A 24,319-nucleotide genomic window follows, 5' to 3' on the forward strand; every position below is an offset into this window, starting at 1 on the left:
ATTCTAATCTAAATGCAAACAGTTACTTGTCGCTAGAGGCTCATATTGTGGCCATGCAACTCTCACACCTTCTCCCCATGCTAAAGCCATCTTACAAATTACACAAGTTTAGAAATCATGAAGCATGTACTTCACACTGGCAGTCAATCATTTAAACAAGGTTTTTGGGCACTACATTCCATAGGTATTATTTCTGAATCACAGTCTTCTCTGATCGCCTGCCATAATACAAGATAAATTTATTAGGAGAAAAATATATCCTTCGAAAAGGAGTTTTATAACTAGTTCACATTACACATAGGACTGCAAAAGTGAACCTAGCACAGTTTGGCTACTTTATGCTAAAATTCGAAGTGAGTGAGCATAAATCACTATGTGATCAAGACTTTTTAAAAAAAATTATGAAAAGGACTTTTACTGAGTGCCTGACACACCAATGGATGCTCTTGGTTGTGAAAATAGCATAAAATCCCCAACTTGAAAAATCTTAGAATAGAAAGACACTAATAAGCAGATCTCTCTCTCCCTTGCTCTCCCTCTGTGTTATGACAAGGAACTGACCTGATCAGCATTAACATAAGGAAGAAAAAAAAAAAAACTTCCATTATTATTCTGAAAAGCTGAAATATGCCTTATACAATAATACTTCTCAATTTTGGTTGGAGAATTTAGATACCATATAGAAATGCAACTCTGATCATGAAGTTTTATATGCAACCAACATGCCAAACAAAAAGAAAAGAGGGCATTTCTTCTGACTTGTAGAAAAAGCGACTTACCAAGATATACCTGGGATCCTTCTAAAGAAGTTCCTCCCAGGGAACTATTCATATGTTCATAGAGCTCCTATAAAATAAGATTCAGTTTAGAACACTTTACCATCAGTTTAGACACTGAATCAGAAATAGGATGACCAGGGAAAAACTGGTTCTTTGAAGCAGTTTTGTCTCTTTGAAACTCTGCCAGTTTCCAGTACTCCTTTCTTTATATTTTAGAGCTTGATCCATTCCCATGGTGGTATGGATTCCTAGGATAAATTCCCTCTACTTCCTTGCTAAGTAACTGTCTCTCTCTCACTAGAATCCAGGGGAGATCCATGCTGTATACAATAATGGCAGCCTTGAGAAAAACATTATTCTTCAGTAAAATAGTCATGTAGTTTTTCTGTGCTTTTTGATATGGGAGTTAGGATCCAGAAGCCTGATGTATAAACATACTGTGTGGGGTATTAATGAGATAACAAATGTAGAGAAGCAATGCCATAGCAAAAGGGCTATTATGCATTAATAGAAATATCTGTTATAATCAACTATAGTTATCATTTCCTAACAAAAGATAGCTTTGTTAAATTTACTAAGTAGAAATTGTACATTTTGGGCAGATCTTTGGCCCTTCAATGTTATTTTCAAAGAAGAATGTCTTTCTTAAGTCAATAAATTATCTCTCATAATATTAAAGATCTACTTGATTCATGATTCTGTCTTCAAACACATCCATGGAGGATAAAAAGTTACCTTTAGGATGGAAATTTGGGAAAAATCCTTCTCTTCAAAATATGCATGTGTAATGAGTTGAAGTTTTGCTTGAAGTAAGCCATAGAGAGGCTTAAAGAAAAAGGGAAATTACCATTAGTTTGATAATAGTAAAAACAAAACAAACACCCCACAACTTTTTAACTTGACCAGAAAGGAAAAAGTTACTGATAACTTTCAGTTCAATTCAGTTCAGTCACTCAGTCGTGTCCAACTCTTTGTGACCCCATGAATCACAGCACGCCAGGCCTCCCTGTCCATCACCAACTCCCGGAGTTCACTCAAACCCACCTCCATCGAGTCAGTGATGCCATCCAGCCATCTCATCCTCTGTCCTCCCCTTCTCCCACCCCCAATCCCTCCCGGCATAAGAGTCTTTTCCAGTGAGTCAACTGTTCTCATGAGGTGGCCAAAGTATTGGAGTTTCAGCTTTAGCATCAGTCCTTCCAGTGAATACCCAAGACTGATCTCCTTTAGGATGGACTGGTTGGATCTCCTTGCAGTCCAAGGGACTCTCAAGAGTCTTCTCCAGCACCACAGTTCAAAAGCATCAATTTTTTGGTGATCAGCTTTCTTCATAGTCCAACGCTCACATCTATTAGCTTGATAAGAAACCGCCAACTGTTTTCCAGAGTGGTTGCGTCATGTTGCACTGCTTCAGCAATTCATGAGAGTTCCAGTTGCTTTGTGTCCTCGTCTGTGTATGGTATTGTCAAGCGTCTTCTACTTCAGTTCAGTCGCTCAGTCGTGTCCGACTCTCCGTGACCCCATGAATCACAGCACGCCAGGCCTCCCTGTCCATCACCAACTCCCAGAGTCCACTCAAACTCATGTCCACTGAGTCAGTGATGCCATCCAGCCATCTCATTCTGTTGTCCCCTTCTCCTCCCACCCCCAACCTTTCCCAGCATCAGAGTCTTTTCCAGTGAGTCAACTCGTCGCATGAGGTGGCCAAAGTATTGGAGTTTCAGTGTATCTCATTATTCACAGTTGAATGTTGTTAATGTTCTAGTTCCTGGGGTGCTGGTACAGAGTAACCACCACTCAGGGCACTGGGCTGAGAGTGGGCACAGGCCTCCTGCGTGTTGCTCTGGTCACTCAGCCACACAACTCTGGGCACTCAACCTCTCCACATCTGCTGCCTAATGTAAACACAGGTATATGGAAGGATAATCCCATGGAGAGAGGAGCCTGGCATGCTACAGTCCAAGGGGTCATACAGAGCTGGACACAAGTGACTAACACTTTCACATTCAAAAGCACTTACTAGACTATCTGGCTATAGAAAACACTTAAATGTTAGCCATTAGTATCATAAAATTTAAAACATAATTCTGCACACTGTTCTGCTAGCTTGTGGTTACATTTAATCATCCTTGCAGCACTCAGTTCTTATATCTAGTTGAACACTCACGATTAAGTTCATTTTGCCTTTTTTGGCCTTCAATAGAGGACTAAAATCTAAAAAAACTACTAGTCTGTGTCCTTTATTATATTCTATATAATATTCTTTTGTGTATCTGAACACAAAGTTACTCCTTCAGTTCAGTTCAGTCGCTTAGTCGTGTCCGACTCTTTGCGATCCTATGAATCACAGCACGCCAGGCCTCCCTGTCCATCACCAACTCCCGGAGTTCACTCAAACTCATGTCCATCGAGTCGGTGATGCCATCCAGCCATCTCATTCTCTGTCGTCCCCGTCTCCTCCCACCCCCAATCCCTCCGAGCATAAGACTCTTTTCCAGTGAGTCAACTCGTCGCATAAGGTGGCCAAAGTATTGGGAGTTTCAGCTTTAGCATATGGCAGAAAGTGAAGAGGAACTCAAAAGCCTCTTGATAAAAGTGAAAGAGGAGAGTGAAAAGTTTGGCTTGAAGCTCAACATTCAGAAAACAAAGATCATGGCATCTGGTCCCATCACTTCATGGGAAATAGATGGGGAAACAGTGGAAACAGTGTCAGACTTTATTTTTTTGGGCTCCAAAATCACTGCGGATGCTGACTGTAGCCAGGAAATTAAAAGATGCTTACTCCTTGGAAGGAAAGTTATGACCAACCTAGAAAGCATACTAAAAAGTAGAGACATTACTTTGCCAACCAAGGTCTGTCTAGTCAAGGCTATGGTTTTTCCCGTGGTCATGTATGGATGTGAGAATTGGACTGTGAAGAAAGCTGATCGCTGAAGAATTGATGCTTTTGAACTGTGGTGTTGGAGAAGACTCTTGAGAGTCCCTTGGACTGCAAGGAGATCCAACCAGTCCATTCTGGAGGAGATCAATCCTGGGTGTTCATTGGAAGGACTGATGCTGAAGTTACTCCTTAATTCTTATCTATTTAAAACCCTCTTCCTACCATTTCCATCCTTTTATGTTCTTTTCTTATGCTGGGACGGAGAAGCCTGGTAGGCTGCAGTCCGTGGGGTCGCTAAGGGTCAGACACAGCTGAGCGACTTCACTTTCACACACTGGAGAAGGAAATGGCAACCCACTCCAGTGTTTTTGCCTGGAGAATCCCAGGGACGGGGGAGCCTGGTGGGCTTCCGTTTATGGGGTCACACAGAGTCAGACAGGACTGAAGTGACATAGCAGCAGCAGCAGCTTATGCTGGGAAAGATTGAAGGAGAAGAGGGCAGCAGGGGATGAGATGGTTGGATAGCATCACTGACTCAATGGACATGAATTTGGGCATACTCCAGGAGAGAGTGAAAGACAGGGAGGCCTGGTATGTTGCAGTCCATGGGGTTGCAAAGAGTCAGACACAACCGAGCAACTGAACAACAATAAAATGTTCTTTTCTAGATGTTTTCTGGCTTCTATGTCCTTTTCAGGATGCAGAAACTAATGCTGTATATACTCTCTAACTAGTTAAAACAATACTGGAATAGTTTTATCCCCCAATATCCCAGTTAATGGGCTTTCTTGGTGGCTCAGTGGTAAAGAACCCTCCTGCCAATGCAGGAGATGTGTGTTCAATCCCTGTCGGGAAGATTTCCTGGAGGAGGACATGGCAACCCACTCCAGTATTCTTGCCTGGAAAATCTCATGGACAGAAGAGACTGGCTGGCTACAGTCCCTGAGACTGCACAACTTAGCGGCTAAAACAACAACAAAAGTCATTAAAAATCATTATGTTTCAATATAAGATAGCAATCAGAAAAAAACATATCTTGCACTTAGTAAATTAAAAGTACTGATTGAGAATCTCAGAAGATATGTATTGAATGAATAAACATCAACCAGAGCACTGTTAATATATCATTATTACTATCTAAACATATTTTTACATATAGGCTAAAAGGCACTATGAACCATCAGATGTTTCTGTGTGAGCCAGCTCTCTCTATCTCCCTGCCTGTTTTATCTGGCCAATAAAACTGGATTTTCACCGCAATTTTATCGTTAGCAGTTACATATCTCTGAGAGACATTTTTTGTCTGAGATGTACCTTTATTTGTGTACCAAGAACAGTAAATACTTATATCTCTCTTTTTATGAGGTTTAAAATGACAAGTCTATCTAAAAAAGTGCCTGCTATAGAATATTTGACATATAGGCACTTGATAAATGGCACCATTATGATTATTATTATTCTTTGAAGAATGATTGTTCAGGAAGTCTTTCAAAATGGTATATTTGTCCAACATCCAGCACTCCTATACATAGGTCATCTGGTCCAGGATAAAAAAAAATTCACTGATATATATTTTTTCAGACTACCTTTCGAGAAACTGTACAGGAATCAGATTAGCAATCTACCAATTTTCTGATATTAAAATCTTTTATAATCATTTCTTTTCTAGGAGACTATTCTTGCCCTATGTGTAAAATTACTATCTTGGAAGAAAATACCCTGATCCTTCAGCCCCTATTAGTAATGTCCATATTATTATTGGGCCGTTTATTTTTCTGGAATTGAGCTGCAGGAGTTGCTTATATATTTTGGAGATTAATCCTTTATCAGTTGCTTCATTTGCTATTATTTTCTCCCATTCTGAAGGCTATCTTTTCACCTTGTTTATACTTTCCTTTGCTGTGCAGAAGCTTTTGATTTTAATTAGGTCCCATTTGTTTATTTTTGCTTTTATTTCTAATATTCTGGGAAGTGGGTCATGGAGGATCCTGCTGTGACTTATGTCAGAGAGTGTTTTGCCTATGTTCTCCTCTAGGAGTTTTATAGTTTCTGGTCTTAACATTTAGATCTTTAATCCATTTTGAGTTTATTTTTGTGTATGGTGTTAGGGAGTGTTCTAGTTTCATTCTTTTACAAGTGGTTGACCAGTTTTCCCAGCACCACTTGTTAAAGAGATTGTCTTTTCTCCATTGAATATTCTTGCCTCCCTTGTCAAAGATAAGGTGTCCATAGGCGCATGGATTTATCTCTGGGCTTTCTATTTTGTTCCATTGATCTATATTTCTGTCTTTATGCCAGTACCAAACTGTCTTGATGACTGTGGCTTTGTAGTAGAGCCTGAAGTCCGGCAGGTTGATTCCCCCAGTTTCATTGTTCTTTCTCAAGATTGCTTTCGCTATGCGAGGCTTTTTGTATTTCCATACAAATTGTGAAATTATTTGTTCTAGCTCTGTGAAAAACACTGTTGATAGCTTGATAGGGATTGCATTGAACTTATAAATTACTTTAGGTAATATATTCATTTTCACAATATTTATTCTTCCAATCCATGAACATGGTATGTTTCTCCATCTATTAGTGTCCTCTCTGATTTCTTTCACCAATGTTTTATAGTTTTCTATATATAGGTCTTTTGTTTCTTTAGGTAGATATATTCCTAAGTATTTTATTCTTGTATTTTATTCAGCAACAAGACAAGGGTGTCCACTCTCACCATTACTATTCAACATAGTTTTGGAAGTTTTGGCCACAGCAATCAGAACAAAAAAAGACATAAAAGGAATTCAAATAGGAAAAGAAGAAGTAAAACTCTCACTGTTTGCAGATGACATGATCCTCTACACAGAAAACCCTAAAGAATTTACCAGAAAATTACTAGAGCTAATCAATGAATATAGTAAAGTTGCAGGATATAAAATCAACACACAGAAATCCCTTGCATTCCTATACACTAATAATGAGAAAACAGAAAGAAATTAAGGAAACAATTCCATTCACCGTTGCAACGAAAAGAATAAAATACTTAGGAATATATCTACATATTATTAAATTATTTTTAAAAATATTTATCTATTTAGCTGTGCCAGGTCTTAGTTGTGGCCTATGGGATCTAGTTTGCAGACCAGGGATCAAACCCATACCCCCTGCAGTGGAAGCGCAGAGTCTTAACCATTAGACAGCCAGGGAAGTCCCTCTCCTCATTCCAATAATGCTTTATTCTCAAATAAAAAGCTGCCATGAGTATCTGATATTAACAGGTTATTCAGTCTCTTACCAGCTTGCTTAGAACACAGACACTTTTTTGAACAGTCTCTCTGGTGATATCTGCTTGCCGTACTTTCAATGCCTATTATAAACAAATAGTCACTATTAGAAATTTTTCATGGAAATATTTAAAAATCATTGTGTTTCAATATAAGATAGCAATCAGAAAAAAAATACTTGCACTTAATAAATTTAAAAGTACTTACTGAGAATCTCAGAAGATATTTATTGAATGAATAAATGTCAACCAGAGCACTCTGTTAGACTCTGGCAGGCAATGGGAATGTAACAGTGAGAGACTATCTCTGCTCTCAAAGAATTTCCAGTCTGGTGGAGAATACTTTATGCATAAATTGCCACAACCATAATGCAAATCAGTCATCCTTGGTTCCAGTTTTAAAATAGATACCCCTTTCAGAGATTTGTTTCTGGTGAGAAAGGGACAGTTTAAGAGCTTGTTTCTCTAGAGATGGAAGAATCATTAGCAGTTTTGTTAAGCTGCTTATTCTCTACTGTTGGGAGTCTGTCCTGGCACACCTGTATCGTACTGTAGTCCAGTTCTGAGCGATAACTCAGGTCTTGGTGATTTTGAGGATGACGACATAGGATTTCTGGAGTTCTCTGCTAGGAAACAAGACTTGATCAACCCCAGGAAAGGCTGTGAGGGCAGTAAGAGCAACTCTTCCCCTTCTCGTGTACTGCCTAACATCTCCTTGGATCTGTGTCTTCAACTGCCTGAGAACTGATGACCTGTTGTTAAATTACATTGAGAGTAAAGCCTTTCTTCAATCTGCTTCTACCTCTTTACCTTTATTGGATTCATCCAGTAGGTCTCACCTTTTTCAAAGGGAATGAATGGCTTTCTCCTAGGCTCTAGGGCCTCTGATGTCTGGTTTATCTGTCTAGTTATCATATAAGGAAAGAACAACTTGGAGAAATGGGCAACCCTAATAGACTAAAGTGGGTCAGATTCAGGAGGTAAGGGAGACAGGCAGTATGGAGTGCCACTTTAAGGATGTCTAGGCAGAGCATGAGAACTGCTGTTAATAACAACAGCACTGGAGAAATAATTTTACTAGTGATTATACAACTTACTGGAGAAGGGAATGGCTACTCATCCCAGTATTCTTGATGGGAGAATTCCATGGACAGAGGAGCCTGGCAGGCTACAGTCCATGGGGTTGCAAACAGTCAGATACAACCGAGAGACTAACACACACACATACAATTAACAGGGGTAAAAGGTGGTAAAAGGAACAGATTTCCAAGAAAAGGCAGCAGCTCGATTCATTTCATCTAGTAATATTAATATGCAAGGGTAACAGTATGTGAAGAAATCAAATACAAATTCTCAGATTTCTGTATCTCTAAATTCAGTTATTCATTTGAAGGGCTTCCCAGGTAGCTCAGCTGGTAAAGAATCTGTCTACAATGCAGGAGACCCTGGTTCGATTCTCGGGTCAGGAAGTTCCCCTGGAGAAGGGATAGGATACCCACTCCAGGAGTCCTGGGCTTTCCTGGTAGCTCATATGGTAAAGAATTCGCACACAATGTGGGAGACCAGGGTTCAATCCCTGGGTTGGGAAGATCCCCTGGAGGAGGGTATGGCAACCCACTCCAGTATTCTTACCTGGAGAATCCCCATGAACATAGGAGCCTGGCTGCCTACGTCCATAGGGTTGCAAACAGTCAGACATGACTGAGCAATTAAGCACAGCACAGCATTCACCTGAACCACAAATATTTACAATGTGTGTCCTCGGTTCTAGGCCCTGTGTGTGGAGGGTTATTTCATGTAGTTAACTAGCTTGTTTATGCTGGAATTTACTTATTACTTTCAAATGGTTCAGGGAAACACACACACAAAGCAAATGTGGTAGAATATTAACAACTGCTGAATGTAGATGGTTGGGTATACAGGTATTTTTAGAATGTACCATTCTTTTATCTGTGTTTGAAACATTCATTATAAAAATTAAAAGAAAAAATTTTATGACTAACTTAATTAGCCACCTGAGGAAGCTTTTAAAACTTTGTGATTGCCTAGGATCAATTATTAGAGATTCTAATTCAGTCTGTAGAAGGAAAGGCCCAGCAATTATGCTTATAATTAAAAAGTCTCCCAGTAGTTCTGGTTAAAAACCATTGTTTTAGAGCAGTGGTTCATCATCTGGCCTGCATATGAGAATCACCTGGGGAGTTTTTAATACTCCTGATGCCAGAACATTAACTCAGAATCTCTGGAATGGGGACCCAGTCATCCCTACTTATCTAAAACTCTCCAGGTGATTCCAATGTGCAGCTGAGAACTACTTCAGGCTTCCCAAGTGGCACGAGTGGTAAAGAATCTGCCTGCCAATGCATGAGACATGGATTTGACCCCTGGGTTAGGAAGATGCTTTGGAGAAGGAAATGGCAACCTACTCCAATATTCTTTTTTCTAAAAATTAATTTATTTATTTTAATTGGAGGCATGAGTTTGAGTGAACTCCGGGAGTTGGTGATGGACAGGGAGGCCTGGTGTGCTGTGATTCATGGGGTCACGGAGAGTCGGACACGACTGAGCGACTGAACTGAACTGAACTACTTTACAATATTGGCCCACTCCAGTATTCTTGCCTGAAGAATTCCATGGACAGAGGAGCCTGGCGGGTTACAGTCTGTGTGGTCACAAAGAGTCGGACATGACTGACACAAACCAGTACCACTACTTCAGAGTATTAATGATTTCATAAAAGGAAAGCGATTTACTCAGAAAGGGTATAACCACTGCAAAAAGAATGGTGGTGCTCAGAAACAAAGCAGGAAAGGAGAAGCTACTCATCTTGGTTTATTTGAATTTGTTAATCAGAGCTATTATACTAAGTTAGGTATTAAGAGGGCAGGTTAAGTTTGCTGCTGCTGCTGCTAAGTCACTTCAGTCGTGTCCGACTCTGTGTGACCCCATAGACGGAAGCCCACCAGGCTCCCCCGTCCCTGGGATTCTCCAGGCAAGAACACTGGAGTGGGTTGCCATTTCCTTCTCCAATGTGTGAAAGTGAAAAGTGAAAGTGAAGTCGCTCAGTCGTGTCCGACCCTTAGCGACCCCATGGACTGCAGCCTACCAGGCTCCTCCATCCATGGGATTTTCTAGGAGTACTGGAGTGGCTTGCCATTGCCTTCTCCGAGGTTAAGTTTAAGAATGATCAAAATCTTAATTATAGATAATTAAGATAACTTGTGAGTAGTCTGCAGCTACTGTCAGTACTTTCCACTACTTCTGCTGCTGCTGCTAAGTCGCTTCAGTCGTGTCCGACTATGTGCGACCCCATAGACGGCAGCCTACCAGGCTCCCCCGTCCCTGGGATTCTCCAGGCAAGAGGCAAGAACACTGGAGTGGGTTGCCATTTCCTTCTCCAATGCAGGAAAGTGAAAAGTGAAAGTGAAGTTGCTCAGTCAAGTCCGACTCTTTACGACCCCATGGACTGCAGCCTACCAGGCTCCTCCACCCATGGGATTTTCCAGGCAAGAGTACTGGAGTGGGGTACTATTGCCTTCTCTGTCCACTGTTTCTAGAACGCTTCTAAAAAAAAGAAAAACACTCATTATCATTCCTTTTTTTTAGTTTTCATAGCAAACAGTAGAAATAGAAAACTCAAGGATACCATGAAATTGAAATACAGTATTCTGAAGATAAATGGATAATTTAGGTATCACTATCTAAAAACAATGTACCAAATATTAGGATACAAATATAGTCACTAATCTCAACTTAGAAAAACATTCATGTGAATTAACTGGTACAGTAGAGAAAATAGCTACACAGTTTATAAAAATTTAAAACAATATTACAGGTACCACATGAAAAATAAAGACTTATGTATTTCCCCCAATTCTACATCTTAAGTGGCCAGTACAAAGAGTTTTCAAGTGTTTTTTTGATTTTCATTTTAACTGTCTTACCTTGGCTTCAATTTGTCGATAGCAAGAGATACCATATATAGTGGCTCCATTTCCATTTCTGGGTGGCAAGTGAAAAAACACAGTATCTAAGAGAGATACAGAAAAATGTAAATACCAAAGTACATTACTTGTATTTAATAATCAACTCTTGACATTAGTATAATGCAGTCATTGACACAAAAACAATGAAGTAACAGGAACCCATATCAGATTTATTTCTAGTATCAAACCACTGGTTTCTTAGAATTCCTCTCACTGCCTTTCAGTGTATACTCATCACACAAAAAGCTCTAGAGGCTGAATTGTAACAGGATGAATTGAGACTACAGTTGCCTTTCTCAGAAAATACTTTATTATACAGGATTATCCCAGATTAAAAGAAAGTAAAGAATCATACAAACCAAAGGCAACACAGAAATTTTGAACAGATCCAGGAAATTCTTAGGACAATTAAGGAAATCTGAATGTAGGCTGTATATAAGGTGGTATTATGGAATTACTTTTAAATCTCTTAGCTGTGGTAAAGGTCAAAATCCAAAGTCATCCCAGGAATGATCTTATTTTTAGAAAATGCAGGCTGAAGTATTTACAGATAAAGCATCATGATGTTCACAACTGACTTTCAAATAGTATGCGCAAAACCGTGAAAGTGTTAGTTGCTCAGTCATGTCTGACTCTTTGCAACCCCATGGACTATAGCCTGCCAGGCTGCTCTGTCCATGGGATTCTCCAGGCAAGAATACTGGAGTGGGTAGCCATTCCCTTCTCCAGGGGATCTTCCTGACCCAGGGATCGAACTTGGGTCTCCAGCATTGCAGATTTTACTGTCTGAGCCACCAGGGAAGTATAATATAGGCAAAACTGTAGACATATATAAAGAAAATCTGTCGAATATTTACTATTCTTCCAACTTTTCTGTATGTTTAAAAGCTCTCATACTAAAAATATTTTTACAAAAAGACTTGTGAATTGGCTATACCCCGATACAAAATAAAAAGTTAAAAAGGTTTGTGAGGTTAAAAATACAGTATTTAAATTTTATGTTAAACTGCATAGTAGGATTTGCCTCATTTCATACAAAAATTAATAAATTTTAGAAAAACAAGCAACCAAACCAAGTTTAATCTGGTGTCTTGGAGGAGCCTTTAAAACCATGATAAAGCATATATCTTCATTAAGCTATTCAAAGCACTCATGTATAGGGTGATAGGAGATTTCATACTAACTTCACAGCACTGCTTTCTTTGAGGGTGTTAACACTCTCCTCATGTATGAAAACTTTTAAGCAGACTGTGACAGCAATGCTTCAGGAGAGGAGAAACAATCCCAGTGTTTGAAGGTGGGCAGTGGCAGATGAAGCTAGTAAACTTGTAGCTAGAGCTTCAATCAGCCTGCAGCTGGTGCAGGTAACCTTCCTGAGTCTGTCTCTGAGAGGAGTCTGAGGTTTAAATACAGAAAGTGCTACCAATAGCCGATGTCCTATTCTGGCTAATCAGTTACCTTGGCCAGAGCTCTTGGCAAAAGAGTGGCCAATGTTCATGAACCATTACCAATATAAGCCTGGTACTCCTCTGCAGATCCTCTAGTATAAGTAACTAACTAGTCATCTTAAAACAAGCATTTAAATGTTTTATGAACAATCACTAGGCCAAATGTCTTTCGTTACCAAAGTACTCAGACTCTAAGATGTCCGAGCAAATTTGAAAAAAAAAAAGGCACCTATTGATTGCTCCACTGTCTGTTTACATACCTTCTTGGTAGTTGTGTGCGCCATCTGGCAAGGCAAGGAAGGGCAAATACTTCCATTCTTCAGGTAAGGTGTGACTATCATGTCCATCTCCTGGAATCAGGGGCGGGTAAGAGAACTCAACCTAAAATGGTAAGGAATGTTAGTCAACAGGGTGAAGTTCAAAGGGGAAGTTATACCTCAACAGGCAAAAATGCTTTCAAACTCTCAATGACAGAAGTAAGGATAAGCCATGCTTGTTGATGCCATTTGACAATATCAACAAACCTACGGATATAGAAGAAAAAGAAAAAAGGAGGAAAAGGAGAAGAAAAAAAAAGTTAAGTCTTTCCCCTTTTTTGATTTAAAGGAGTTTAATTTTGTAAATTAAACATTTCAGTGTGGCACTAGATTACCTGTTAAAAATAAATCATTTTTAAAGCCCTTTTATAATCAGGGCTTTAAAAGGATAAAGCCTTTTAAAATGTGTAAGGGTAGGGTCCAGTGGTGGTGGTGACTGAATTGGAGATGTACGTTTGGGAGTTGTTACCAAATAGATGGTAACTGAAGACAGGGAGCCCTGAGAAAAACTAATATCCTCCTGAACTGAGTAGGAGAGAGCCAACAAAGGAGCCTGAGAAGTTGAGTCAAGACCTAGCTTTGCTTCCCATCAGTTGACTCCCTAGCTCCCAAAACTGGAGCTTATGGTTTCAATGGGCTGTTAGGGGGTAAGTGGGCATTAACTACCACTTTAAGTTATTTTTTGCCCCAAGATTGAGAGCTGACCAATGAAGTCTCTCTAATACTGTGTCTTATAGAAATAACAAGTTTTTAGCATAAGCCCCTAGTTTCTGGCATTCCCCAGGTTTACCAGCATTTTTCCCTCTGCTTCCTTGTCTTTTGGTTATCTCAATGAGAGCTGACAAAATTCAATGCTGAAGACCTGGATCGTATCACACTGACTTACATTTAATTTTCTTTCAAAGTATACTTAAAAGGGATTTGTACTGCATCAGTAATAAATACACTAAAGTTGGAGCAACATAGGAATGAGAATCACTTTTAGATCTCATCTTTAATGTGGAAGGACATGATGGCTGATTTTCCTACATTTAAGGTAATCAAGGTGCCACTAGTCATATGAGAGCTGATTATAAAAGGGCTTTAAAAATGATTATTTTTAACAGGTAATCTAATGCCATACTGAAATGTTTAAATTTCCCTGCTCCCCACCTCCAGAAGTAAGCAACATTTCAGTTTGAAAGGATTTTTCAAAGGTTTGGATTATGGAGTCAAACTTCCTCTCCAAGATCAGTTATTTAATATCAGTTAACTGGAGGCATAAATAATCTCAAGCTACATTCACATCTCTCTGAGTCTTCTCTATCATACCAGTTTTATACTGGCAATTCTTTGAAGTGTAAGGGAAGGCAAAATGTGCCATAAAGAGAAGGATGTAAGTTCAAAGCTGAAGCTATGAATCTGGTAGTTACAAAGTTAAAAAAGAAAAAAAAATTACCAACTCAGAATCCTTGGTTTAACAGGAAAAACAACAAACCCCCACACACAAAACACCAAGGAAATAAATTATTGTATTTTATGTAAACACTAAAGTCCAATATATAACACTTACCATAAGAAGACTTGGTAATTATTACAAAATAATTTCATTTGAAAAACCACTAATTTTAATGTATCAGTTCCGTTCAGTTCAGTCGCTCAGTCGTGTCCGACTCTCCGCGACCCCATGAATCACAGCACGCCAGGCCTCCCTGTCCATCACCAACTCCCGGAGTTCACTCAAACTCATGTCCATCGAGTCAGTGATGCCATCCAGCCATCTCATTCTCTGTCGTCCCCGTCTCCTCCCACCCCTAATCCCTCCGAGCATCCGAGTCTTTTCCAGTGAGTCAACTTGTCGCATGAGGTGGCCAAAGCATTGGAGTTTCAGCTTCAGCATCAGTCCTTCCGATGAACACCCAGGATTGATCTCCTTGCAGTCCAAGGGACTCTCAAGAGTCTTCTCCAACACCACAGTTCAAAAGCATCAATTCTTCGGCGATCAGCTTTCTTCACAGTCCAACTCTCACATCCATACATGACCATGGGAAAAACCATAGCCTTGACTAGACGGACCTTTGTTGGCAAAGTTATGTCTCTGCTTTTTAATATGCTATCTAGGTTGGTCATAACTTTCCTTCCAAGGAGTAAGCGTCTTTTAATTTCATGGCTGCAATCAGCATCTGCAGTGATTTTGGAGTCCAAAAAAATAAAGTCTGACACTGTTTCCACTGTTTCCCCATCTATTTCCCATGAAGTGATGGGACCAGATGCCTTAATGTATAGTATTTATTTAAAAAAACAATTAGTATGGAATAAACAGGCTTTTAAATAAATATAAGCATCATGGATTCAAATTATCACAAGTACATCAAGAAGTATGTTGCTCTTTATGATCCAAAAGGTTTTTGCCAACTAAAAATTATCACTTGAAACCAGGTTCTACAAGGATTAGGTCACTAACCACTGCAGTCATGAACCTTCAACATAGTCTGACCGGAATTTAGGGCAGAGATCAGGAATGAGGCACTCTGTGCTCTCAGAAAAACTGGCAGAGCAGGCTGTCAGATATTTTCAGAATATTTATGAGCCTTAATTCTTACATCTTCTTATATCTAGAAAAGCACTGAAATCATTGACAAGGATACCTGCTCCTTGTGACTAGCAGTAACCCTTTGCCAAATGTGTGCTTAACTCCATGTATCCCCCTTCACCAAAATCATACAGTATTGATATATATACCGACCTCCCAGCTACCTCTTCAGAGCAGACGTTTCTGAGAGGCTGTCTCCGGGGCTATAGTCCTCATTTTGCCCCCAAATAAAATTTAACTCACAACTCTTACATTGTGCCTTTTTATTTCATTCGACAAGTTTAATCGTGAAAATTCCAAAAGAAAGTAGTACAACAGTGCTCAATCTCTTATTTAAACATAGGAAAGGAATTTCAAAATTTTTACTCATCATTGAAAAACATGAAAAAAATTATTCACACTTTGTGTTGACAAGAGTATAGGGTCTGGCTGTTCAACTATAAATTGGTACAGCAGTTTGGGTGGCTATGTGGCAGAATTCTCAAATCAGTAATACACTGACTCTGACTAAAGTTCTATTTTAGGAATTTATTCCACGAATACACACAGATATTCACATGGAGAAGTACAAAAACGTTCACAGTGATATGATTTCAGTTCAGTTCAGTTCAGTCACTCAGTCGTGTCCGACTCTCCGCGACCCCATGAATCACAGCATGCCAGGCCTCCCTGTCCATCACCAACTCCCGGAGTTCACTCAAACTCATGTCCACAGAGTCGGTGATGCCATCCAGCCATCTCATTCTCTGTCGTCCCCTTCTCCTCCCGCCCCCAACCTTTCCCAGCATCAGAGTCTTTTCCAGTGAGTCAACTCGTCGCATGAGGTGGCCAAAGTATTGCAGTTTCAGCTTTAGCATCAGTCCTTTCAATGAACACCCAGGATTAATCTCCTTTAGAATGGACTGGCTGGATCTCCTTGCAGTACAAGGGACTCTCAACAGTCTTCTCCAACACCACATCAAAAGCATCAATTCTTCAGCGATCAGCTTTCTTCACAGTCCAACTCTCACATCCATACGTGACCACGGGAAAAACCATAGCCTTGACTAGATGGATCTTTGTTGGTTTACTGTAGCATAAAAATTGGAAACCTAAATATTCATCAGAGGATTGGTCAAGTAGATTTTACATCAGTTCTCTCCAGCTGTTAAAAAGAATGGTAGATTTATATATATAGATAAAGCAAGACAGGTATGATATACTGTAAAGTAGGTAAAATAAAAGCCCTCCAGACATGTCCATCTTCTAATTCTCAGAATCTGTCCTTACTTTACAATGCAAAAGGGATGTTGCAGATAAGATTATCTCCAGATGGGGATTATCCAGGCGGTCCCAATGTAATTACAAGGGTCCTTACAAGAGGCAGAAGAGACAGAGTCAGAGACAGTGACGATGATATGCTTCAAGATGCTTTGAAGATGGAGGAAGGCACTTGAGCCTTCAGAAGTCACTTGAGCGAAGGAATGCAGGTGACCTCTAGAAGCTGGAAAATGCAAGAAAACTAATTCTCCCCCAGATTATCCTGAAGCAATGCAGAGCTGCCAACACCTTGATTTTAGCCTTAGTGAAACCCATTTCAGATTTCTGACCTCCAGAACTCTTAATAAATTTGTGCTGTTTTAAGTGTGTGGTTTGTGGTAACAGTAATAGAAAATTAATGCAACTATTAAGTTTAATGAGTAAGCAGGGTATCAGTAAATATAGTATAATCCTACTTCTACTGTAATCCCATTTATGCAAACAGTTACATAGCACATCTTTGTAAATGAATTAAAAAACATCCCTGAAAAACATCTTTAATATAAAGAAGTTTTATCTCTGGAGAGGTAAGCAGGTTTGGAGATAAAGGAATATTCCTGCTTTTTTTTTTTTTCCCCATCGGTTTTTAAAATTTCCAAATTATAGAAAATTTGAACAATCTTATAACTTTCATCTGTATTCACAAACTGCTAATTTTTGTCCACATGTGCTTTATTTGTGTTGCATGTGTATACGGATACATTTTCTAAACCACTTGATGGTAAGTTGAAAATATTATCGTTTACTTTTAGGTAAACTGGTTTTTCAAATGACTGCTTTTATAATTAAAAAAAAGCAAAAGATAACCACAGTTCACTTCAGTCACTCTTTGCGACCCAGTGAATCACAGCACGCCAGGCCTCCCTGTCCATCACCAACTCCCGGAGTTCACTCAAACTCATGTCCATCAAGTCGGTGATGCCATCCAGCCATCTATTCTGTCGTCCCCTCCTCCTCCTGCCCCCAATCAGTTCCTAATTTCTGAAGGAAATCTTATTTCCATCCTATCTTTTTGGAAGCAAAGGGAGGTGAAAAGATTTTTCTGATGATTTAGTTAACAAGTTACCAATGGCCAGAGTCTAATTAAATCTGATGTTATGTTCAATATATTCTCCTGATTCTACTGAAGGAAGATCTGCTTTGAGTGACTCTAGTTGGAATATAAAATATAGTCAACTCATAAAACTGTTTTAAGTGTATATACTACGTATGCTTGAAGAATTCCATGAGTAAATTAAGGCAGCTTTAGACTGACTTGCACCTAGAATATTTATAACAACGCTTCTTTGGGAATATGTATTCAGAATTTCAAACAGCCAATTTTGGTGATACAACTTTTTACAAATTGAACATTGCCTATATTGTATTGGCAACTTTCTAGAATTCAACTGATTTACCTGCCACCAACAAATCCTTGCATTTGGAGACTGCTAAACTTGCTAATCAGAGAAGGCAATGGCAACGCACTCCAGTACTCATGCCTGGAAAATCCCATGGATGGAGGAACCTGGTGGGTTGCAGTCCATGGGGTCACTACGAGTTGGGCATGACTGAGCGACTTCATTTTCACTTTTCACTTTCATGCATTGGAGAAGGAAATGGCAACCCACTCCAGTGTTCTTGTCTGGAGAATCCCAGGGACGGGGGAGCCTGGTGGGCTGTCGTCTATGGGGTCGCACAGAGTCGAACACGACTGAAGCGATTTAGCAGCAGCAGCAAACTTGCTAATCAAGTTTATAACACTTTCACACAAACTCCTTTGTGTCTACACATATACAACAATTTCAATATAGTTTTGTTTCATTATTTAGTCAACTCTCTACTGTTGAATATTTTCATAGCTTTTTTTAAACATTATTAGCTATACAGGACAGTTAAGTGTGATGTAATAAAAAAATATATATTTGACCTATGTCCCTGGTCCTAACCCTAAGCTCCTACAACCCTTTGGAATTTCCCAAGTGATAGGAACATCTTTTGTTATTCATAAGAAGATGCTTGCAACCACGCCAATGTCTGAGGGTAGGAGGAGAAGGGGAGCAAAGAGAACAAGATGGTTGGATGGCATCACCGACCGAATGGATATGAGTTTGAACAAGTTCTGGGAGATGATGAGGGACAGGGTGGCCTGGCATGCTACAGTTCATGGGGTTGCAAAGAGTCAATTATGGCTGAGCAACTGAACAACAGCAAGCTAACGAGGTGACTCTGCTGCTAAGTCGCTTCAGTCATGTCTGTCCGACTCTGTGCAACCCCATAGATGGCAGACCACCAGGCTCCGCCGTCCCTGGGATTCTCCAGGGAAGAACACTGGAGTGGCTTGCCATTTCCTTCTCCAATGACTCTAGGTGGGGTTAAATGACTCTGGAATGGGGCCTGGTCACCAGAATGAGGAAGCCTTGATTTGAAGCTAGGAACTTTCAGCTCCACCTCTCAACCTCAGGGAGGGGAGAGGGAGTGGAGATTGAGTTCAATCACCAAGGTCTAATGATTTAATCCATCATGCCTATGTAATGAAACCTCCATAAAATCCCCAAACAATCAGGTTCAGGAAGCTTCTCAGCTGATGAAAGCACTGAGGTGCTGGGAGGATGCTGTTCCCAGAGAGGACTTGCAAGTTCCATGCCTCAGTTCACATACATTATCCCATGCATCTCTCCCATTAAGTAAGCAGTGTTTTCCTGAGTTTTGTGAGGTGCTCTAGGAAATCTCAGAATTTAAATGGGGAACACGGAAACCCCTGAATTTGTAGCAAAGTTGGACAGAAATGCAGGTAGCCTGGGAACCTAGGACTGGTGTCTAAAGTAAGGGCATCTTGTGGGGCTGGGCCCTTAAACCTGTGGAGTATGAAGCTACCTCTGGGTAACTAGTATAGAATAGGACTAAATTGTTAGATACCCAGTTGATGTGTGGGGAAAAACAAAACAACAGTAAATCTGTTATTTGCACTTAATGGGATTTATAAATCTTAAGGTGTAAATTCTACATATTTTGAGTGTTGACTCAATACTCTGTATGCTCCCATTCAATATATCCAAAATAATCCACACAGACATACAATTCATGGCACAAAGACTTAAGAGGAATTCTCTTGGAGGTTACCTGAAACTCTGACATATTACTCCGTTGAATCAAAACACAATTTAAACAATAAAGACAATAAAACTAAGCAGAAAGTAAAGGCAGGTATATAGGCAGTCTCATCCTATAGTCTAGGGGGACCCATCAACAATGGCAGTCTACTGGAAGGGCTCTCCCCTGAAGCTGTGCTGTACAGGGTCTGCATATGGCAGTCCTGAGTATATGTAAAAAATCACTGACAAAAAACAAAGTACATCTCCAGAGACTAAGAAATATTTAGAATGATTATCATCCAGTAAGAGTACTATTGTTATTCCCTGGTGGCTCAGAGGTTAAAGCCTCTGCCTCCAATGCGGGAGACCTGGGTTCGATCCCTGGGTCGGGAAGATCCCCTGGAGAAGGAAACGGTAACCCACTCCAGTATTCTTGCCTGGAGAATCCCATGGACGGAGAAGCCTGGTAGGCTACAGTCCACGGGGTCGCATAGAGTCAGACACGACTGAGCGACTGAACGGAACGGAAGAGTAGTATTATATAGTGAAACTTCACAGCCCAAAATCTAAGTTAAATTTGAGGATCAAACATGGTATCTGGTAAGGTATTAGCACAATGTGTAACAAATGTATCAACTGCTCCCCTAAAAAGATAATATTAAATATTAATCTATATTAACATATATCCCCTAAAGGATAACATTAAATATTAAATCACACACATTTCAAGTATCTTTTTATGTCAACAAATACTCATATGGCAAAATCTATTTTGATCTCAATTAGCAATAAAATTCTCACACTTAAATAACTACAAAAGAAGGTAAGAGGAGGGGAAAAAAAACAAAGGATGATTACTAACAAGTGAAAACTGAATTATTGTTTAGTCACTAAAGTCAGAACCAGACATGGAATAACACACTGGTTCAAAATTGGGAAAGGATTACATCAAGGCTATATTATTACCCTGCTTATTTAAGTTATATGCAGAGTACATAATGCGAAATGTCATAATGCTTGGATGAAGCACAAGCTGGAATCAAGATTGCCAAGAAAAATATCAATAACCTCAGATATGTAGATGACACCACCCTAACAGAAGAAAGCAAAGAGGAATTAAAGAGCCTCTTGATGAAGGTGAAAAAGGAGAGTGAAAAAGCTGGCTTAAAACTCAACATTCAAAAAACTAAGATCATGCATCCAGTCCCATCACTTCACAGCAAATACACAAGGAAACAATGAAAACAATGACAGACTATTTTCTTGGGCTCCAAAATCACTGCAGACAGTGACTGAAGTCATGAAATTAAAAGATGCTTGCTCCTTGGAAGAAAAGCTATGACAAACCTAGACAGCATATTAAAAAGCAGAGAAATTACTTTGCTGACAAAGGTCCGTACAGTTAAAACTGTGGTTTTCAAGTAGTCATGCATGGATGAGAGAGATGGACAATAAGAAAGGCTGAGCGCTGAAGAACTGATGTTTTCGAACTGTGGTGCTGAAGAAGACTCTTGAGAGTCCCGTGGACTGCAAGGAGATCAAACCAGTCAATCCTAAAGGAAATCAACCCTGAATATTCATTGGAAGGACTGATGCTGAAGCTCCAATACTTTGGCCACTTGATGTGAGGAGCTGACTCATTAGAAAAGACCCTGATGCTGGGAAAGACTGAAGGCAAGAGGAGAAGGGGATGACAGAGGACGAGATGGTTGGATGGCATCACCAACTCAATGGACACGACTTTGAGAAAACTCTGGGAGATGGTGAAGGATAGGGAAGCCTGGCATGCTGCAGTCCATGGAACCTCAGAGTCGGACACGACTGATTGACTGAACAAGTTACTAAGTTATATCCAACTCTTCTGCAACCTCATGAACTGTACTCAGGTTCCTTTGTCCATGGGATTTCCCAGGCAAGAATACTGGAGTAGGTTGCCATTTCCTTCTCCAGGGGATCTTCCCGACCCAGAGATCAAACCCACATCTCCTGCATTGGCAGGCAGATTCTTTTACTACTGAGTCACCAGGGAAGCCCAAAAGCTGAACAATTTTCTAACCACAAGGAATAAAAAGACAATTTTTCAAAATGCTAAATGAACATGTAAAAAACAGTGACATATGTTTATTCTCCAGGAATAATAATTACCACCCTTTCCCATAGTTTTCAAGTCAAATTGGGGTCCTCCAGTCAGAGTCCATTTACTTTGTCTTCAGAAGCAAAAACACCAATGAAAAACTACAAAATCAAAACAATAACAGTGTTCTGATGCGAACTTTCAGTACTTCAAAAATACCCTTGTTCGCTATCTAACAATGCAACATCCACTCCACTGTCAGAGACCCATAGAAGCCACAGTGACAACAGCACACCAACCGATAAGGATACAAGGCTTACTGAGGGAAGGAAAGGACTTAATGAGATTCTGAACCAGCTGCTCCACTTCTCTGCTGCCTTTCTAAGCATCTCAGGGATTTGTGTTCCTAACAGTGAAAACATTGTAGGCACCAAGGCTCTGTCAGAATGTTTTCACGTTAAATGAAATGCTGGACAGAGAAAACAGGTCTTCTATAAGTTATATTTTCCTTTGCAAATTTCTGGAAGATTCAATTCTAGAAAATAATTGGCACTCTTCCTCATTATTCTCTAACAAAGTTGGCAGAGCTGAAATTACAAAGGGATATAAAGAATTCCATATACAAAGCCCCTGGAGAAGGAAATGGCAAGCCACTCCCATACTCTTGCCTGGGAAATCTCCTGGACAGAGGAGCCTGGCAGGCTACAGTCCATGGGGTCGCAAAGAGTTGGACACGACTTAGCGACTAAACAATAACAATGGAAGACAAGAAGAGAAATTATTAAAAAAAGAAATCTGGTGCAATCTTGAAGACTGATCTTCTGGATAAGATGATATAAATGGAACATTAATCTCTAGGCTATTGTGAATATATACTAAGATGACAAAAAATTATTTTCTTATAGGAAAAAAATTAGAAAACTTCTTAAAAATGATTAAATCAATTTAATAAACTTGATCTTAGCAATCTGTTATACATAACTTTATTTTGAACATTTCAATACTGAACTTCTACATGGCAAAAAAGATTTCAATTTCTGGGTGTGCACCATACCCACCAAATAGAACCTAACAAATTACTAATATCACCCGTGAAGGTTATGGGAGCAGGAACAGGTTTCATTTACAACTCTGCAATGATTCCCTTAATACATAGCTAGCAAACCTTGTGACAACAAGTAGGATTAAGAAAACACAAGTGCAGAGGGCTGTTTTCAAATCTAACTGAACACCCAAACAGTTTACCCTGAAGTTGGACTTCTGACGATTTAATTACCTAGAACACCGCCGACCAGGAACAAGTGAGAAAAGCATCTATCAGCTTAACAAGCTATCATGAACCCCTGGATAAAGAGAATTCTTTAGGTCTTCTTTCAAAATTCATGACTAAGTCATTGTTATTTCGTACACATTTAGTAGATATGCCCTTTCAGTCCACACAAGAAAAGAAGCAAAATATGAGAAAGAGGGAGGGTAAGCTGAAAACTACAGCGTTATGTTTCTGGTCACATTTCTGGTCGACACTGAGAAGTAACTGCTAACTGCTCCATCATCTCCCTCTCTTTGACTGGTTATCAAAAGCCCCGCTGAGTCAGAGGCATGTGCAAATCACTCTATGTTAAAATAAACCCAGAATGCCATAGTACAATGGGTGACATCTGTGATGAAGACAGAATCATCCAGAGTAATTTAAATTGTGTTCAGGATATTCTGCTTCAAAGTCTATTTTAACAAGCTCTCCATTTAAAAAAAAAAAGCTGGTTTAAAATAGTCTCCACACTTAGAAAAATGGTGCAATGTCACAATGATGTTCTTTGCTGCACTATTTGAAATAGCAAAACACTGGAAACACCTAAGTGTCTAAAAAGGAGACCAGTTAAATTAAGATTTCAATAAAATACCACTTAGCTATTTTAAGATGCTAAAATTCAATACTTCTCAAAATGGAAGGTATTAATGGTATAAAGTTACATTAAGCAGGCAGGTCAAAAAACTTGTTTATAGTTTAATACCTTTCTGGAAAAAGCTATGTATATTCATTAAAAAATGGAGAAATGGAGGAATATTTATCAAGGCAGACTTCTCTAGGATAAAGGATTTTAAGTGCCAGTTTTCTATTTTCTCTATATTCTCACTTTTCTACCACACTGAACACATATTACTTCTGAAAAGAAATGTCATTTCTTAAAAGAGCTGAAATACTATTTTAAAAACTGTCCAAAAGATCAACTTAAATAACAGCCTCTAAAAATACCCGAGGACAAAAACTGAGTTTTTAATCCGATGGCATCTTAACCAAAGAATATAATAGGACCAGTCTTTTTAAACATTATTAGATAGATAAGTCTTCATCTTCCTCTTATAGTGCCCATCGCTGCAATTTCCCCATATCTAGCAAAATCTGTGCTCAGCAAAGGATCTGCAATCACACTGATAATAAGGAGAAGACTACCCAGGATCTTACTCAGGTAACTTGTGGGTTACTGGGGATCAAGGACTTAAGGTAAAGAAAGAAATTTATATACTCTTAGGCTCTTAGGCACTATCTAGCCACCTGTGGAGAATCTTAAGACAAAAGAATCTTCCTGATTTCTTGAAGGTTGACCCCCTGCCCCCCATCCTGCTTA

At 39.5% G+C, this 24,319-nt stretch overlaps 1 protein-coding gene across 1 annotated transcript in view; it reads right to left on the reverse strand.

The window, feature by feature from the left end:
- Window positions 1–24,319, reverse strand: part of AVL9 (AVL9 cell migration associated) — a 60,684-nt gene that overhangs the window by 29,338 nt on the left and 7,027 nt on the right. The window contains exons 2-6 of the mRNA XM_055420915.2: window positions 12,617–12,737; window positions 10,867–10,952; window positions 6,935–7,006; window positions 1,515–1,604; window positions 780–846 (exon numbers count right to left, since the gene is read on the reverse strand). Of these exons, the coding sequence (XP_055276890.2) occupies window positions 780–846; window positions 1,515–1,604; window positions 6,935–7,006; window positions 10,867–10,952; window positions 12,617–12,737 (436 nt within the window). The remainder of the gene's footprint in view (window positions 1–779; window positions 847–1,514; window positions 1,605–6,934; window positions 7,007–10,866; window positions 10,953–12,616; window positions 12,738–24,319) is intronic.

The sequence above is a fragment of the Moschus berezovskii genome, chromosome 3, assembly GCF_049115385.1.
Source record: "Moschus berezovskii isolate FMDL1 chromosome 3, NW_MosBer_1.0, whole genome shotgun sequence".
Classification (NCBI taxonomy): domain Eukaryota; kingdom Metazoa; phylum Chordata; class Mammalia; order Artiodactyla; family Moschidae; genus Moschus; species Moschus berezovskii.